This window comes from Orcinus orca, chromosome 19 (assembly GCF_937001465.1).
Source record: "Orcinus orca chromosome 19, mOrcOrc1.1, whole genome shotgun sequence".
Taxonomy (NCBI): domain Eukaryota; kingdom Metazoa; phylum Chordata; class Mammalia; order Artiodactyla; family Delphinidae; genus Orcinus; species Orcinus orca.
In genome coordinates this window covers 44,951,005-44,970,539 of record NC_064577.1, presented here as the reverse complement: position 1 = coordinate 44,970,539, position 19,535 = coordinate 44,951,005, and the positions used below count along the sequence as shown (strand labels likewise).

Sequence of the window (19,535 nt, the reverse complement as noted above, 5' to 3'; positions counted from 1 at the left end):
GTGCAGACAGCCCCACGTAATGGAGAGCCGCCTGCAGAGAAACACTGTGGTGCGAAATCTGTGTTGTAGGGTGAGTCAGTCCAGAATTTCCCCAGATAGCAAAGCGTAAGCCGCATTCTAAGGATTATGTTCGAGTAGACGTGCGGAGACTTACGTCCTCCACAAGACATTTTCAGCAAAGTCCTACTCTGGGTTGGAATGTCAGAAATTGCTCACAGATCAGCTCGCCTATGCTTAGAGGCAGAGATTCATCTGTGGGCTTGGTTCCCTGGAACACAGGAAAGCCGTTTGAACACTTCGTCCTGTAGGATGTGGAAGATCACTACTGTAGAAGCCCTTTTTGTTCTTTTAACCAAGCCCAGATGGTAGCTTGTAAGTAAGTTTTCGTTGTATCTGCTCCTTTTTGTGAAGTCCCAACCTTGGGGAACTCTGTTATGACTACTAGAATATAATATGCCATAAGGGAGAGGAGTGGTAACCTCCTTTTTTAGTATGAGGAATAGCTGGGGCACATACTTGCCGCCTAGTGTGTTAATCCTGTTTTTGTGTCTGTGTTCGTCTCAGGAGAGAAACCCTTTATCTGTGAAATCTGTGGCAAAAGCTTCACCAGCCGCCCCAACATGAAGAGGCACCGCAGAACTCATACAGGCGAGAAGCCCTATCCGTGTGATGTGTGCGGCCAGCGGTTCCGCTTCTCCAACATGCTTAAGGCCCACAAGGAGAAGTGCTTTCGGGTGACCAGCCCCGTGAACGTGCCGCCTGCTGTCCAGATCCCACTCACAACCTCCCCGGCCACCCCAGTTCCTTCTGTGGGGAGCACCCCCACGACCCCCGCCCCTCCCATCAGCATGAACCCCGTCAGCACGCTAACCCCTCGGCCCATGCCCCACCCCTTCTCGCACCTTCACATCCACGCACACCCTCACCACCCACACCACCTTCCTATCCCCCCAGTCCCTCACCTCCCCCCACCTCCAGCTCTCTTTAAGAGTGAGCCTTTAAATAACAGGGGCCAGGGTGAGGACACCTTTCTGCGGCACCTGGCAGAGAAGAACAGTTCAGCCCAGCATCACTAACATCCATCTCCTTAAACGTGTTCTCCGCGAGTTCCGTGCCCCGGTGTGAGTTTGCAGAGTGGGGGTTGGTGAGCGTTTCTGTAGCTGTCAGACTCTCCTCAGCCTCCACCCAGAGCTTTGTCATTGTCTTGGTGAATCAGCACATCCGAGGGAGTGGACGAGAAGACCCTGAGCTCACGGAGGGAACTGTCGAACCAGGGAACCACCGAACTAAAGCCCAATTTGCTTGCATTTTCTGGTGACTTTTATAAATTTCAAATACTCAGACTTGTGGAATTTTATAATTTCATATCAGCTGATGAGGTATGCTTGCTTTTATATCCTGGACTTCTCCTCAAAGAGGGGACAGGCCTGGTTTCCTTTGTACTAATCGGGAAGGCTGTGACATTAATCCAGAGCATTAATTGTATCACTGTGTATCGTAACATTCTTTTCAGCTTTCGGTGCTGGCTTCAGAGTCGAGCTAGCCATGTTTCACAGTATATCAAGCATTATAGAGAAAGACAGAAATTTTCTTCTTTGTGTAGCTCTCCTAATGCACTCTTTATTTTACTACAGAAATTATTTTAGAGTTTTTGTATAGACTTCTTTAGTAGTCTGTTTCTAAAATGAAATGTATTTCAATAAGCAGTGTAATTTTTTCAGTGTAGCTGGACCTATGTTGTAAAATAGAAAAAATTTTTATAATCATCAAAATGTGATTCTTAAAGATGCATATAACTTCTATAGTTCAAAGTTATTCTTACATCCGTACAACTCAAAGGTGCTTCAGAGACTAGATGTATCTGAAAGGGTCTCCAGACCAGGTTACTGCGAAAATGAGGTTTTGCTTTCGGAATCTGGCATAAGTCCTTGGTAGTTTTTTAATCTCTGCTTAACACTCGGGGGCCTGTTAGGCTCACGGACATGCTGTGTCCTCCATGTTTCGTTCGGTTCAGTTAGTACGTTGAATGGAATGATCTGCAGAGGGTTGAGCCTTTTCCAGGGAGGCCACCTGAAGCTGGCCTGTTTTGAAAATCTGAGTAAAGCTGCTCGCCATCAAGAGGAGGAGGTGGCGGAGGCTGTTTCCTCTCAGTCACGTCTCGCTTCCCCCAGAAATGTGTTCAGGTTCAGCCTCTGTGGGACGACCAACTGAAGTCTCCTAATACACTGCTCACTTTAAGGTTGCTTTATTTTTCTAATTGTCACAAAAAGATAAAATAGTACACTAAAATCACAAACATGATGTTGCCTGATAGCGGCTGAGAAATCTGGATAAGAACACAAATTGGTTATGACTTTTAAAATGTCTCTTCTATCCATGGATGTAGTCACAACTTCGAGCTATTCTAACACAGTTTAAATTGTGGTGAGAGAGAGAAAACGACGTTTTGCTGCCCTGTCCTCTGCAAGCGATGATGTGATAGCAGCCTTCTTGGTGATAAGGACAGCCGCAAATGGGGCAGGTTTGAAAGAGTTTGGGTAACTTCTAAAGAGCATGGTCAGTCAGGAGCTCATTATAAGAAAGGCTGAACAGAAGGGCTGACAGATTGGTTATATTTAACTGATCACATTTATCCAGACTCAGTGTAGATAAAAATTTTGTAATTTTTCATCTCAGTGAACTGAGTTTCAAAGCGAGGTCTTTCTTTCTCCCTCCCTCTCTCTCTCTCTCTCTCTCATTTTTTTAATCTTGAAATTTCTTCATTTTTCTTTCCTCAAGGTTTTAAATCTTTGCCTGAATCAGAACCCTGACTTTTATTTATTTTTTGATTTTTAATATTAAGTGTGCAGATAGACTTACAGCACTTTTTCTGGCTGATTAGCTCTGTGGTAGGAAAACTGGAACTCTTTCCATTGAGGTTAAGTCCCTATTTTTAAAATATCGCATTTTCTGTTAGCTTTTTGGTTTAATATTTCCAGATTTTTTCCTTCTGATTACTGCCTTTGTCTTCTATAATGAGCATAGGAGAATTTGGGAATGAGGCGGAAAAGTATCTCAAGACATACTTTTCCTGTTTCTGGATGTAACTTCTAAGGAATGTGGTTTTAAATATTTGTATACATTCTTGGAACACTCAAGTACCCAAACCAATAAGAAAAGTTAATTCCTTATTTATGACTGTTATATCTTTAGTGGCTGCCTCCCCTTATTCACACAGTCTCCTTGGCGTTCCATGACAAGTTTGTGGATATACCATGTGTGGTATATGTGTGGACATACCATTATTTCATGTCCAAGCTTGTAATATTAAAATGATGTTTAAGATGTAAATTTCAGCTTAGTTAATTGGTTATACCTTATTTTGTTTTAAATAAATTTACAATATTGGGCAGCAGTTCTGAATTCTAGACTTGAGACCATTGAATCAACCATTTTATGAGGTGTACTATAATTACACACTGGAAAATTCAGGTAGTCATATTTGATTTTCCATTCAAGTGAATATAGCCATAAGAAAATAGCTACTACATAGGGAAACCAATATTAAGCAAATAATCACCACCACCCTTAACAGAAGCAAAGAAAGGATTATCTTTTTTTAAAAATCAGCATTGTCAAACAGTACATTTCTTAGTGAAATGTATTGTGGAACAATCTGGAAACTTCCAATTTTTTTTCCCTAGATAAGCATACCCTCCCTGATTTGGGGTTTGTGGTCTTCGGGAAAACTGCTCAGAATATAATGACTCCTCACCAGTGTCATATTACATATGCCTAATGAAATGCGTTAAGAATATTCATACCATTAATGCTTCTGAATAGAAGAACTGAAGAATTAAGCCTTAAACATATACGTGCATCAGGTTTAACACGCTTAAGACTCAAACTCAGGGTTAAAATTTTGATTGGGGTCCTTTACTAAAATAAAAGTTGCATTTATATATGGTGTGTTCCCTCCCACCTATAGTACAGCACCCTGTGACTTATTCAAGACTTATTAACTACTTGTTATCTGTTTATGAAAAAAAGAACTGGGGAGGAGTTTGAGTTCTCAGCCCTCATCTGTACTTAAATTTTAAAGACAACAAAGGCCACATTTCAGCATTATATAGATACCAAATTGAGGCTGTTTCTCCTGACTTAATTCTACTGTCTTCAAAGGCTTGTATCATTGCTAGAGTTAAGACTGACTTGAAAATTCCCAGCTTGAGTTGCTATTGCTTTTTAATTTTTTTTTGCACTTTTCTCTTCTTTTCTCATAGATTTATCATTCAAATATAAACTCTTCCTTAGCCTGAATGAAAGGCTGCTTGTTGCTTTCTCAAATTGAGTGGGGCGGGCTCATACTGAGTCAGACTTTACATCTGAATGAAGAAAATAAGATGAACGGTTTAAAAGCACGTGGCTTCCTTTCCGTGTATATTTGTGATTTGATCCTTATTTTTAGCAAGCAGGGAAGTCTCCACATAAAACTTTACTACAGTGGTTCAAAGTAACCTTTGCAAATCAGTTATGTATACTTTTACAGTCTACCGTTTTTCCATTAACCGTTCTAAATTAATGACTGAGCGTGGATATTACCACAGTTGTACCATCTTTTGTAAAACTACGTTGGTTGAAAGTACCTTTTCATCGTGGTTAGAATGCTCCCTGTAATTTGACTGTCCCTTATATACTAACTGGAGGCAAAATACTCTGAAGAGATACTTGTACACTTTTTCTACTTCTTGAAATTTTTTTCACTTTTTATGTTTTTTGAATGGATATGCTTGTTTAGCTTAATTTTTATTTCACTGGAAGTTTTAAATCTTAAGAAAATCAAGCAGAAATAGAAATCCATTGCAGACGTGTATTATATTTACCACATCTTGAAGATTTCCGTTAGTGAAACACAGAATGGTAGGTGGGGTTTTAATGTTTAAAAAGAGAGAGAGAGAGAAGAAAACTAAAGTTAGAGAAACCCATCTGTTTGAGCTACTGCATAGAAGAGACAACTTTTATTACATCGCTGATCCACATATGAACATTTCGATGCTGTTGCAGACTGTATGGGAAGTATTTGATGAAAAAGGGATAAGTTACACCTAAGAATTTTATCAACTATCTCCCATTACAAAAATCAACTCACTTGGAATTCTTCAGACTATAAAATTGAGCAAGTAAATATTGGGTTTTAATTTTCATTTACCTAAACCAAGATAGGAAATTTCCCAAAAGATCATTTTTTTCAGGAATGAAAGGTCATTAGCCACTAGAGATACTGGCATTATTATGTACTAGCGACACCCTAGCTAACCTGCTTCTGTCATCTGTAGTGTTTATAACAAATAACAATGACCTTCCAACCCTGGACGCTACCTCGATAAAGCAAACCAGAGATCCTCTCTACACTTTCTATGGAAGCCATAAAAGTTGCCATCGATATATCTACTTTCATAGTTCTGTACTTTTATACTCTCTAGACTTTTTATAGACTTTGTGATCAGATCTTTTTGTCTTAGAGGATAGGTTTTGCAAGATTCAAAGGAAAATCAAACTCCTTGGTTGTCCCAGCTCTGAAGCCTTAGCCTCAGTAAATTTGTTTAAAGAACTAGATAATGTACCACTTATCAACTTTTTCATTAAGCTATTTTGCAGAATTGCATATCAGGAAAACAAACTTCTCTTTCTCGTTCCCTAAGTAGAAGCTATATTGTTTTAAGAAGCTACTTACAAAGCGGATTTCTACCTTGTTAGACTCTGTGTATAACTTGATAATATATGTCTCGTCATAGTGTTCCTGGAGTTGTTTTTATTTCCTTATGACAGATTAGTGCGTGTACATCTCTCACTAGTCCTGTATTATCTCACTGCAGCTTCAGTCTCTCTCACTCTGTTCTTGAGTGCCTTCAAAAAGCCAGCATCATGGAACATTCTTTTCCTGATCTAAATCCTACCTCTGATTATTCATCCTCCATGAGTATTGGAACTCACTCTTATTCCAATTGATTTGTCTCTACAAACCTTGGATGTGAATTTTTTATGTATTTCTGTTTCGTTCCCCCATGTCACTTTTAGATTACATTTTAAACTTTTATGTATATCTTATTTCTTCACGTATTACATCTCTAGTGATGAAAGGCTTTATCCTTATCTTAACTGCTCATGTTCCTTTCTTTCACCAGAAAGTAGATGCTCCTTTCAAATTAAAGGTCATTGAGTATCTCTTTTGAACATCTTTTTCTCGTCTTAGTCTTCCTGAAATGCCTCCCCTTTCTGATTAAGGGATCTAGATTGCTGCTCTTGCTATGCCCTGTTCTGATACGCTCTCTCTCTTCGAGAAACATTTGGCCAGGTTGTACCCATAATGTTATTTTAGTCAAATCAATTTAAAATTGCTCTCTGGGTTTATCAGAAGTCCTTTACTGATGTTTGATCTGCCTCTCTCATCCTTCTGTCCCTCAAAAACTTCCGGTTACTCTCTTCTGCTTGTTCACATCTAATTAATTTTTAAAATATCGTTGATACGTAGTATATGAAGGATGTCATAAAAAGGAGGTTTCAGTGTGTTCTCCATGTGATATGAGCACCTTATTGATAAAACATTGTAGCGATTGGCTCATCTTTCACGGTCAGAACTGCAGTTCGTGCTGCGTACAGGTGTCTTGCTCCCTTTCAGTTCTCCTCCCAAACTGAAAACAGATAGACCTCATTAAAATGAGAAAATTAGATTGCTTTTTTTTTAAGTGAATGAAAGCTATTGAGTTGAGTATTTTGGCCTTAGTCGAAATTTTTCCTTTCTGACTTAAAACGTCATGCCTCTTTCCTTAAAGTGGATGATACTAATACTCAGGTTTTCAAGGCTAACTAACAACCACGTGAAGTGGGAGTCTAAGAAGGCAGCTGTTAATAAATTCTTGTTCCTTTTATCTGGCGACAGTATGTTATGGTGGGATGGTGTGATATTGTGAGAATGCTTATGTTTGATAATGAATAAATTCAAGACATTTGAAGATGTCACTGGTTGTTTGGAATGGGAATACTCGTTTACAAGATGCAAAAAGTAGATTTCTACAGAAATAAGTGACAAGAGTTTCTTGCTGTTTGAAATCTTCTTGCTTTAGTATGCCTTGAGAGTCCCCAAACCTAGAAGTTTGCCTCTTTTAGGTGGTAACTGGCTACCTAAAGTAACCACTTTGAATCTGTGGCTTTTCTCCTGGGACTCTCAGGCAGCACAGCAGTGGGAGCCGTGCGGGGAGTGGGGGAGGGGGGCGCTCACACCTGAGGAGCCACATCCCTGAGACAGACTGTTGGCTTGTTTCATGTCTTTGTACGTAGGAGACGTTTGGCACGAGTATCAAAGGGCCTTTGCCTCTAAGAAGTATCTCCTCCACCTTCTAGTTTCACACTATTTGAGCTTCCCTGGTGAGATCAGGGATGTTACAAATTACTTGAAAATGATTTTGGGGATGGGGCAAGAAGGGGTAGGAGCTGAATTTTGCTTAACTTTGGAAGGAAATCTGGAACTTGCATTGTTGGTTTTGATCAACCAAAGAGCCTGTCTCTAGAGCGGATGTGCCAAAGAATCAAGTTGTTTCTAAATATCCAGCTCCTCTGAGCACACACAGCTTCCTTCTTACCTGACTTTGACAGGTGAAAAGGGACCGTGTGATCACAAGGCCAGAAAGACCAACTCACATTCTGCGTAGGACTTGAGGCTGCGTTTAATCGCATTCAGAAGCTGGTGGGAAATATTTTGTTCTTTTAGAAGCTCCAGCCCATCCTAGAAATATCTTTTCTGTGCTTCATTATTCAACTCATTAGACTTGTTCCAAAAGTAAAAAAGAAAGAAACCGTGTGGCGTAGTTTTGGTGTTTACTGCTGAAGTTGTATCCCCAACCATATCTATGCAGCCTCTGAAAATCAGATGAATTCTTCTCCATCTTCCATACGTTCGAATATGCATCTTCCTCTTGACATGGGCAGCATGATTCTGCTCCACCAGCAGTACTGGCTTTGTCCACAAGAGAGCAACAAAATACTTTAGCTTCTTTATTCTTGCCTTCTAAAGAAAGATCCCGCTTTTAAGTCTCTTATAGAATATTCTCTCTAGGCTCAATATTTATTTATAGATCTTGGTTTTTAAGACATTTTCCCTTATTACTAAGTGCTCAGCCTTCATGATGGAAACAAAGGTTGATATGTGGGTCAGAGGTCCTTGTGGGTCAGGCATCTGAATTAGCCTTTTTACATATTGGTGCCAGAGACTGAAAGCCAGAACCTTCCCATGGGGGATCTGTTGTGTGCTAAACGCAGAGCAGGAAGGCCACCCTCCTCACTTCTTGTCTCCCGAGTCCCACCGCCAGCGCAGGGCCATTACATCTCTGAGAAGGACACGAGCGGCAGGGGTAGCTCTGGAGTATGAATGAGGAAGTGCTTCTTACCTTCTCTGCTCCAAGCAGATGTCTGTTACAGCAGGGACCAAGTCAGCGGGGTCAGCCCTGTGTCCTGACCTGTAGGGAGTCCCCTGCAGCAGCCGCTCCTCCCGGGTAGGATTCAGTGTGTGTTCCCTCTGTGTCAGTTACTTGTCTTAGGGCTCCTAACTCTCACCAGCTCTCTGACCACAAGTTTTGTTTGTGCTCATAGCAGCATCTTCCGCACAAGAAGCAGGTCAGTAGTCAACTAAGAGGAGACACCAGACCCTAACTGTTCAGCCCGTAGAGCCAGGAGGCATTTGCACCTGGAATGGCCTTGCGAACAGATACCTGCCTGGCCCTTTTTCCCCAGCCAAGTCTGACCCTGAGCAATACAGACAGATAGAGGCATCCACTTGTAACCCCAGCACTTGGCAAAAAACAAAACTGAAGCTGTGATTGGTTTAGGTAACAAGGGGGCCAGGTGTAACTTGTCTGTCTGTATTTTTGTTTTCCCCAACAGTACTGAAATCACTTGCACTTTTCCTCTTTTCTTAAAGAAAAAAATCCAGTTTGCTTGCCAGGAATTGTTCAGCGTTAGGTTTACAAAGCTTGTTGTTGAATGTTGAACATTTGTCCAAAGGAGTTTGACAAAACAGAAGCTGCTTGGTCCCTGTTCTGCCTGCTAGGTCATAAGGATTAAGGCCATGTAGCTGGGGTACTTGTGTCAAGTCCAGAAGAGGGCAGTGTCCCTCTCCTACCTCTGTGAGGACGCAATTGAAGGTGAAGGTGGACTCATGTAGGACAGGTACCTCTCGTGCTGCAAAGAAGTTTAGAGGAGTCTTTCAGTTGGGGAGGTGACAGGTAATAGGACAGGATCTCGTAAGATGGGAAAGATACTGGGGAGAGGAGAGCTGCTTGGCCCCAGGGAACCGTAGGGAGGGGGAACCAAGCTTCCCTCCTGAGTCCCCAAACTTGCCCAGCTTCCCTGAGTCCTCTGTATTCCAGCATCCTGTCAGATCCCTCAATGTACTGATTTCCCCCCCTTGTGTTAACTATACCAATATTATTTTTTTAGCAATTGAAATGCACTTTTTAATTTCAACTCAATCATGATTTTAAGTATAAAAAATTTATAGACTGTTAAAACTACTTTTTTGTGTATTTTTAACCACTTGATGTAGCATTGTTTATTTTATTCTTATGAGACTCTGGTACAAGGTGTGCCACTTCATGATATTTCTGAGATGCTGGGCCTTTGGATGTGTACGGTAACCAACTTAATGCTAATGTTCACAGTAAAAAAAAAAAAAAAGTAGTCATATCCATTGTGTGTATTTCTTCACTTCATTTCTTCCTTCCTTATCCTCATGTGACAGTCCTCATAATAGGCTGGCCAGCCCACAAATCCTGCTGACCTCTTTATGAAGGGTAACATATTTTCAAGGCTGCTGGCCAAAGTTAGAGTGATTAGTTCTCTTTTATTCTGTGCCGCCTGGCTCAGTGCTGATTGGTTTCAGTAACACTACTCTGTCTAGCTGAACGATAATCTGAACATATCCTAGAAAACAGTATTTGAAAAAAAGGATCATGATTGGGTTCTGAATCAGTCTGAAGAAAAAGAAGACAGATGGAAAGCGCTTACAAAGTACACTCAGTGAAAAGCAGGGATTATAAAATGTGGTGCCTGGATGAGGCTCCTTTTCCTTCCCCTATTCCCATTAATTCGTGCACTCGTTTGTTTACTCCACAAATGTTTATGGAGTGCCTAACATGTATTGGGCCCTGACCTGGCCACCGGGGGTTCAGCCGTGAACAAGACACAGTCCCTGCTCTCATGGAGCCCGTGTTCCAGTGGAGGAAACCTGACAACAAACAAGTAAATAATTCTCCAACAGTGAGGCTTGCCCTCAGAGCTGTTACTGTAGCCACTGGAGGATCAACTATTTTCTACCGAGCCTTTCAAGCTCAGGATTACCGTTTCTTTCTGTCTAAGGATTCCAGTGAGGGAGTTAAGCACAGAGAAAGGAAATCTTGTTCAAGGTTCCTTTTGTTTCAAACCTCTTAGAACGGAACAAAACTGCCCAAATCATAGAATTACCATTCTTATTCTTTATCATCTTGTAACTCTGACTAGATGCTGATGTTAACACACTTTTTTCATGAATATAAAGTAGATATTCCCCCTATCCCAGTGTATACTAAATCAGTGGCTTTCAAACTTTGGCTGTGACCCATAGTAAGAAATGTATTTTCTCATTACTTGGCTATCCAATATACATATCTATGAATTTATTTATAAAAGTGAATTAAAAATCCAAGAAAAATATCTCTGTGCTGCACTTTGATATTTTCTATTCTTTTTTTTTTTTTTTTTTTTTTTTTTTTTCTGCGGTACGTGGGCCTCTCACTGTTGTGGCCTCTTCCGCTGCGGAGCACAGGTTCCGGATGCGCAGGGTCAGCAGCCATGACTCACAGGCCCAGCCGCTACGCGGCATGTGGGATCCTCCCGGACCGGGGCACGAACCCGTGTCCCCTGCTTCAGCAGGCGGACTCTCAACCACTGCGCCACCAGGGAAGCCCTCTATTCTATTTTTTAAATGCTGATCATGAACTACTAAATTAATTTTAAGACCCACTAAGCCCTACCTGCAGTTTGAAGAATCTTTTCCTAAAGCAGTGTATATGTGTATTATTTTATTCCAGCAGCAGCTTGAATTCAATTTCCTACAGAATCGGGTTGTTTTAACTGGATCTTCTAACATTTTAAGTCTCACGTGTTTCTATTTCTGCCTGGGTCCAAACTCTGAAGCTCCCTGCACAGATTAGCCATCTCTCATTCTGGTGCCCTGCAGCGGAGACAGGTCAAATCTTGGGCACACTGCAGTCCTGTCTCATGGGGCCTCTAACCCACTGCCGGTACAATGATCCTCGATGAGTCACGCCTCTTTGTGTCCACACCCTTCTGTAGTCTGTCCTTGCCCCTCCTTCCATTAAACTTCCAGTAAGAAGTGTGGCCATTCTCAGCTCCCTTGAATCTGGGCCGGTCTTAGGAATTCTTTGACCAATAGAATGTGGGGAAATGATGTTGCAAGTCCTGGAGCCTGTGCAGCTTCTGCCTTTAATTCTCTTGGAACGTGACTGAGGAAGCTCAGGTGAGACCCCTGACTGATGAGAAACTGCGTGGAGAGAAGAGGTCCCAGCTGTCCCTGTCAAGGTTCCAGGCACGTGGTTGAGGCCATAGCAGGCCCTTCAGGTCAGCCGACACTCCAACTAAACGCACGCTTAAGAGCCCAGGTAACACCAGCAGAGTAACTCCCCCACCAACCCAAAGAATCACCAGAAATAAATGACTTTTGTTAGAAACCACTAAGATTCGGGGTGGTTTGTTACACAGCAATGAGATAACCTGGAAACGCCCTCAGATTTAGGTCTAACAGTTACTAAGAGCTTATAATTCTGCACAGTCCGTTATGCAAGAACTTTGGGGGGCATGACGAAGTAACAGTTTTAGCTCATGTGTAACCCTGCTACTTCTATTTCCAATCCCTATTCAGCAACTGTGGACTTGGAGAGGAAGGAGGGTTTCCTCATGTCCACTGATTTCATCAAGAACGCCACCATTTCAGAATTGCCCTCCACCCAGATTTCTGGCCTGCTCTTCTGTGTTCCCAGAACTTCCTGGGTTAGGTACTGCCTGGGTTTAGAGCCCTCTGACTGGTACATCTCACCCCCAGTCCCTGCACCTAAAGCATGGTAGCCCCTTACTTAGCTTCAATCTTTGCAATGACATCGACCTTCCCAAGATGTTATCAGGGGAGACAGTATAAGAGTTAGAAACACACAGGCTTGTTCACAGACAAACTTGGGCTCGACCTTTTCTCCCCTAACGGTCACTTCTGTGGCCGTAAGTTATCTAACCACTCTGCGCCTGTGTCCACATCTGCAAGGGAGGATATTAATAGCAACTCCCTTAAGGTCACTATGAGGATTGAATAAAGCCGTGCAGGTAAAATGCTCAGCTTGGTGTTTGCCGGGTAGTATTTGTGACAGGCCGCTCCAGGGTGGCCCCCACCTCCAGTCACACCCTGTGCAATCCTCTCGCCTTTGGTTGGGCTGGTTTCGCAACTTGCTTCTCAGGAATGGAATATGACAGAAGTGATGCAGTGTCACTTCCAAGATTAGTTACAAAAAGACTCTTGGTCATGGTCTCTACCTCTCCAATCACCAGCTGCCACGTCATGAAAATACTTAAGGCAGCCTATGGAGGACTTGTCCAGGAACGGAAGCCTGCCAGCAGCCCCATGAGTGAGCTTGGAAGTGGGCTCTCCAGCACAGTAGAGTCTAGAAGTGACTTAGGCCAAGCCAGTAGCTTGGTGACCCTGAGCCAGAGACACCTAAGCTGAGGTCAGATTCATGACCAACAAACTATGGAATAATACATGTTTGTTGTTTTAAGCTACTAAGTTTGGGGGTAATTTGTGCAGCAATAGAAAATTAATACGAAGTACAAATGTTATCTATTAGCAGATGGAGAAAACAATGATTGCAGCGGATGCTGTGGTGTGCTTCCCAGATTCTCCCCTCTTCAGGGTCGAGGCACTCATTCTCCCAGCTGCTCCAGAGCGTTTGTGCTGACAGCTCTCAGCTGAGTCTCTCTCCAGGAATGGCTCTCAGCTGAAGAAAGCCACCTGCCCCAAAGTCACACCTCCTCTCCTCCCCAAGGGCAGCCCACATCCAATGACTAGCTGGCACAGAGGTGTAATGACCCGGACCTGTTGCCTCAAGGGGGAAATTTTGAAGAGCTGCCCTCTCCTGAGCTCCTGTGAGATCCTTTATTGTGAATTCATCACAGTTCAACTCGGCCCAACTTGACCTCTGTCCAATCCTTCTTCTTTGAAGACTTTCCAAGTTTTGATTCTTGGGAACCTGACCTAATACAGTTGGTACCAGGACTGGCTAGGGGAAGCAGAGTCAAAAACGGGATTTTGTACCCTTGGCAGGCAGCTGGTGGAGACACTATCACTAGTGATAGGTGGGACAACTGTTCAAACTGTCATCAGTGGTGACCCTGTAAAAGGGAATGCACTTCCGAGGTGGCAGGGGGTGGGGGGCGGCGATATCACAGGCTTTTGAGAGGCGGGGGAGGTACTAATTCTAAAGACAGTGGAATCTGAAGGCTGTCCTGAGCACCACTGACGCATTAGGGAAAGATAATGAGTGGCCAAGGGTGTCTAGCCACCAACTGAAGGCAAGTGTGAAAGCCGGAGGGCCTTGTGTTGTTGAAAGTCCCCCTCATTTGTGATATTTGTTATGTAGCAATAGAAAACTAAAACATGTGTGGGTACCTGGAAGCAGGCTGCCATAACAAATACCTAAAAAGGTAGATTGCCTTGAACTGACTTTTAGTAGAAATATGTACATTAAAGACAGTGCAGGTCAAAAGAACGTGAGGACAATGTAGAGATCCTAAATTGCCTTAGAGAAAGTCTCCGTCTCCACGAACAGATCGTTAATAGAAAGATGAACTTAAGACGCTGACGGTAAGGGCTCAGAAGGAAGTGAGGAATATGTTATTGGAACTGAAGGGCAGGTAACCCTCGTTCCGTAGTGGCAGAAAGCTTAGCAGAGTTGTGTCTAGCAGTTACGTGGAAAACAGAACTTGTAAGCGAGGAATGTGGATATTTAGCAGAGATTTTCTAGGTTTCTGGTTTCTTTTTGCTGCTGAGAGTAAAATACAAGAGGAGAGAAATAAATTATGGGAAGAACCGTTCAGAGGAACTGGGACTTGATGATTGGAGAAATTCTCAGCCTATCCAGATTGCAAAAGATACTAAAATGCAGAAATGGCTGCCACACCCTGGCGTAGAGAAAAGCCCTGGTGTGTGGCTGTACAACCTTTCGCCGAGGCTTCAGAGAGATCTAAAAGCCAGTCACAAGAGATCAAGGAATGTATTGGTTTGCCAGGGCTGCCACCATGGAGTACCACCAACTTGGTGGCTTAAACAACAGAAATGTGTGGCCTCGCAGTTCCCGAGGCTACAAGACCAAGACCAAGGTGTCAACAGGGTTGGTTCCTGCTGAAGGCTGCGCATCTGTTCCATGCCTCTCTCCTAGCTTCTGCAGGGTTACTGGCAATCTCTGGAGTTCCGTGGCTCGTAGAAGCACCACCTGATCTCTACCTCCATCTTCTCACGGCATCTCCGTGTGTGTGTGTGTGTGTGTGTGTGTGTGTGTGTGTGTGTGTGTGTGTGTACCCTTGTTATAAGGACACCAGTCATATCGGATTAAGGGTCCACCCTATTCCAGGGTGACTTCATCTTAATTGCCTCTGCAACAACCCTATTTCCAAATAAGATCACATTCCAAAGTACTGGGGGTTAGGATTTCAAGGTACGAATTTTGGGAGGACACGATTCAATCTGTATCAAGGTATTTGACATAGATCTCAATCAATCCAGGGGTCCTCTAGGAAGCTCAGGGGTTATTGCCCCTTAGCCTTCTCAGCAGAAGCCAAATATAGAAGAGGGGTTATTCCAGAAAGACATGTGGGAGAGACTTCTGTCTAATGGAGTGAGTCCCTGTGCCATGAATGCAAAGCCCACAAGGTTCTTGAGAAATTTATACCCACAGGAAAAGAGAGTAGAAAATGAAAGAAGGCTTTTGGGTCCCCCAAATTTCACTGACAGGAAGCAGTTTGATAAAAAGGTCTCAGTTACAAACATGTCCTGTCTTTCACGAAAAACAAAGAGGGGGGATCCAGGAGCCCAGAGGGCAGAGTCAAGAGCCATGAAGAGTTGTTCCCAGGCCTTGAAACCTAATAGAGTTTGCTTGACTAGATTTAACAGCTGCTTTGGACTGGTGACATTTCCTGCTTTCTGAACCAGAACACGACCATTGTCCTAAGCCTGTCCCACCGCTGTGTGCTGGGGGCATATAACTTATTTCTTTAGCGTCACAGGTCCCTAGATGGAGAGGAACTGTGCCCAGGAGCTGTACTTAGTGGCTAATACTCAGCAGATTCATCTGCACGTGACTTACATGATGAAACTTCATACTTTTGAGCTGATGATACTTAGATGAGATTTTGGATTTTGAATTGATGCTATAGTAGGACGAGTCCCTTGGGAACATTGGAAGGGGATGAGTGTATTTTGCGTTTTTAGGAGGGATGCGAATCTTCGGGGACCACAGGGTAGACTGTAGAAGGCAGAATTCTGAAACTGGCCCTCCAAGATTCTGTGCCCTAATCCATGAACCTGTTAATTCGATGGGACTCTACTCCTATGATTATGTTATGAGCTGCCACAGCTGACCTGACACCCTGAGCAGAAACCAGTCCAGCCTGCCCAGACTCCTCACCTACATAACTGCACGATACTAAGTGGATGTAGTTTAGAACAGCTGTTTGTGGCCCCTTGTTATGCAGCAATAGAAAACGAACTGCCTTGGCAGCACATAAGGAGAAACTCTCATCTCCTGCAGTCAGAAAGCAGAAAAGCTGATCAGGTCCAGGACTTAAATATAAGAGTAGCAGAGCTCCAGATACAGTTGAATTCTCGTCCACTGCAAGTCTACTATGACAAGTTCAGGGGCCTGGCTGGGAAGGGGTGGAACCCTGAGATCTGTAATGGGGACACTTCTGAGTCCAAGGAGTCCCAGGTCTCCCTGAACCCTCTGGTACTGCAGAAGTGGTTCACTCCTTCCTGGAAGAGACTAATTTCCCCCTCTTGCTTAAAGAGGATGCAGAGACCTCTGCCTCGCACACCTTGCTGAGTCTACTCCATCTCTCCTCCTGGCTACCAAACCAGTAACTAGGGCCAAGCCACAACATAACCTAGCCAGGGAAGTGCTGGCCTTGCCAAAGGAAGACAAGGACTGTGCCCGTTGTCAATTTTTGCCTCTTCGCTCCAAATATACCCTTCACTGACTGCTCTGGAAGAATGGATCTGAGCCCTTGAAATATTTCTCCTTTGCCAGTTGGCAAAATGCTAAGCTTCATCACTAGAGGGCCATGGAGGACCTTTGCAGGAGAAAGGGGTTTTCCTTCCTAATTCTAGTGTATCACTGCTGGCAGCCAGCCTCCTGCAGCTCCTCCAGCTCCTGGCTTCTGCAGCATGGGCAGCTTCCCAACTGTCCAGTTCTGGTACATGACAGTCAGCAGCACCTGGCGGCCAGCAGCATTTCCCAGCACTCCCCTCAGTAAGTTTCATAGTGGACTGTCTCCAGTGACACAGCTCCCCGTGCATGGCTTCCCCAGGCATCCTGGAGGGCAGATTTTGGTGAGTTTGCAGGGCAAACTTCCAGCAAGTGCACCTGCTCGTCACCACAGTGACTTTTCTGCCATCCTTCGAGCCACGACCATATCCTCTCAACAAGATCCGGATCTTGGCCCAGGGGTGGATGGCCTCTTCCTTGGGGACTCCATCCCAGCATTAGGGGTACTGGCTGTTCCTTAGATCTGCTACTCCTATACTCCTTTGAGTTCTCTTTGTTTCTTACTAGCCAATCCTTTATTACTCCAATTCCCTATTACACTTCATTATTCTACATATTGAACTTTTCGTGTCCAAATTACAATGTGGTTTCTGTCTCCTCCTTGGACTCTGACTGATTCAGCCTCCATATTCTGAAGTTGCAGGACCTAGCCAGCATGTACTAACAGAAGCCAGGACAGTATTATGGGACTAGATCAAGGGATATAGGGTGGTGTAAGGTTGGATAGGTGACAGTTTATTGATATGGGAGCATTCTGATAATGGACCCTAGCAAAGATCCCAGGAGATGGTGCTAATACACTGCTAAGACGGCTGTTGGAAACTGGGAGAAAAGACATGGCCTACACTAAGAGAAGTAGAAAAGTTAAAAGTGCTATGGAAGGCCCAGAGAAGTGAGAGTGCTGGAGTGGATATACTATGAAGAGCTAGAAAATTCAACAGCTGACTATATTCCACAGGAGGGCCTGAAGGACACCCCTTTTACCAAAAGGATTAGAAATCTCTGGTAAGGGACACCATCATCACTGAGAAGCTCCATGTGTCTGTCCTCTGCATACCAGAGCTGATGGTACAGAGCTAGACTCCCTAATAGCAATAAGGATGGTAGCATCCGTACATAACGGAGGCAGATGGTAGCACTTAAACATCAGAGGCAAGGTGGATTCAAGTATAATGAGTGGCTGTGTCAGAATTTGGGGGCGTGGTGTAGCTGATCTACAGAGAGCTACGGAGGTGATTAATAGAACATGACAGGAAGGACAGTCTTCATTATATCCTTGCTAAATTCACCAATCTGGCCTTTGCAAAAAACAGACATGACCTAGGGGATTAAAATGGACCACTGCGGACTTCCCTGGCGGTCCAGTGGTTAAGACTCCATGCTCCCAGTGCAGGGGGCTCGGTTCAATCCCTGGTTGGGGCAGATCCCACATGCTGCGTGGCACAGCGGAAAAGGAAAAAAAAAAAGGACCACTGCAAACTCAACAAATGGTAGCCCCATTGAAACTGCTGCGCCAGATGTAGTATCTTTGCTAAAGGTAATTAACCCAGCCTCAGGTCCATGGTTTACAGCCACTGATCTAGTGAATACTTTCTTTTCCATCCCTGTCAAGGAGAAGCAGAAAAAATTTACATTCACTTTAGATGGATAAATGTACATACTATGGCCTTATTCCCGCTACCCTCCACCTGTGTTCTCTCTCCTGCCCTCTGATATAATATAGTCCAAAGAGACCTGACTGTCTGGACATCCTGAATAGCATCACATTGATACACTGCATTGATGACATTATATTAATCAGACTGGAGGGGCAAGAAGTGGCAAGTATTTTGGAGGCTTTGCTAAGACATGTTTACTCTAGAGGGTAGAAAATAATCCCTCAGAAGATTCTAGGGCCTGCCACATCAGTGAAATGTTTAGGGGTCCAGTGATCTAGGGCATCAATAAGAAAGGACAAATGATTTCATCCTGCACCTCCCAACTCAAAGAAAAAATACAATGCCCTGTGGGCCTCTATGGGTTCTGGAGACATCTTTCCATACTTGGCAATGCTGCTTCAACTCATGTAAAGGATGGCACGAAGGGATGCCAACTTTGAGCAGAGTCCAGAGTTGAAAAGAGTTCTTCAGCAGGTCCAGGCCATGGTGCAAGCTGGCCTACCACCTCGCAGATAAGGGCCATACAACGGTGGCATTAGACGCAGCCGTGAAGAAATTATGTGGAGTTTATAGCAAGCCCAAATAGGAGAATTATGTAGACACATGGGGTCTGGAGCAGGTCTATTCTATTTGCATAAGATCATTATAAACTTTTTGCAGAACAGCTTCTGGAATGCCACTGAACCCTGGTATAAACAGAACACCTGACCACAGCCATCAGTGTTCATGCAGCCAGAACTTCCTATCACGAGGTCGATTCTGTCAGACTCATCAGTTGAACTTGAGCAAAGACAGAGGGCACAAGTAAGACGTACAAGGAAGATACACAAGCACGTGGCCCAGACCCCCATGTCTCCCGCTACACAGGTACCTCTCCACTAGTTATCCATGTTTGGTGGATACGTGGGAGTGGGGGGGCACTTTATGATCATCTGAAGGAAGAGGGGGGAAAAAGGAGAGCTTGGTTCACAAACGGGTTGGCTTGCTGGACGCACACTGGGAACAGACTCGTGCTGCACTGCCACCCTCTCTGGGTCTTCCCGAGGAACAGCAGTGAGGGAGGATCCTCCCGTGGGCAGAGCCTCGGCGGCACACCCAGACATCCACTGCATGTGGAAAGAGAAGCAGCCTGAGGTAAGAACATACCAGAAACACGCACAGGGGCAAATGGTCTGACTAGCTGTCCAGGGACTTGAGAAATAAAGTTTGGAAGATCACGACAAGGAAGCATGGTAAAGAGATATGCAGAATGACCTACGGGAATGGGCATGAAGTGTGAAGATTTTCGCAATACACGTTGAAGGCCATCTGAAATATCTACCATGTCTACACTACACGTGCCAAGTGGACCAAATAACTGGGCCAGTTGACATTAGCCAGTCTCCATCATTGGTCAACCCAGTGCTCACTCAATGGGTGCATGAATGGAGATCCATGAGAGCAGGGAATGAAAGTTATAACTGGTCCAACTAGCATGGACTCCCAC

General features: G+C 44.0%; 1 protein-coding gene and 1 long non-coding RNA gene across 4 annotated transcripts in view; both read left to right on the top strand.

The window, feature by feature from the left end:
• ZNF652 (zinc finger protein 652) overlaps positions 1–7,004 on the top strand; it is a 67,147-nt gene extending 60,143 nt beyond the window's left edge. For all 3 annotated transcript variants that reach the window (XM_004282646.3, XM_033410968.2, XM_049702535.1), the window contains one exon: positions 565–7,004. In XM_004282646.3, the coding sequence (XP_004282694.1) occupies positions 565–1,076 (512 nt within the window). In that variant the 3' untranslated portion in view covers positions 1,077–7,004. The remainder of the gene's footprint in view (positions 1–564) is intronic.
• The window catches only part of LOC125962196 (uncharacterized), a 96,732-nt gene that overhangs the window by 49,029 nt on the left and 28,168 nt on the right, over positions 1–19,535 (top strand). The gene's annotated exons all lie outside the window — the stretch shown is intronic.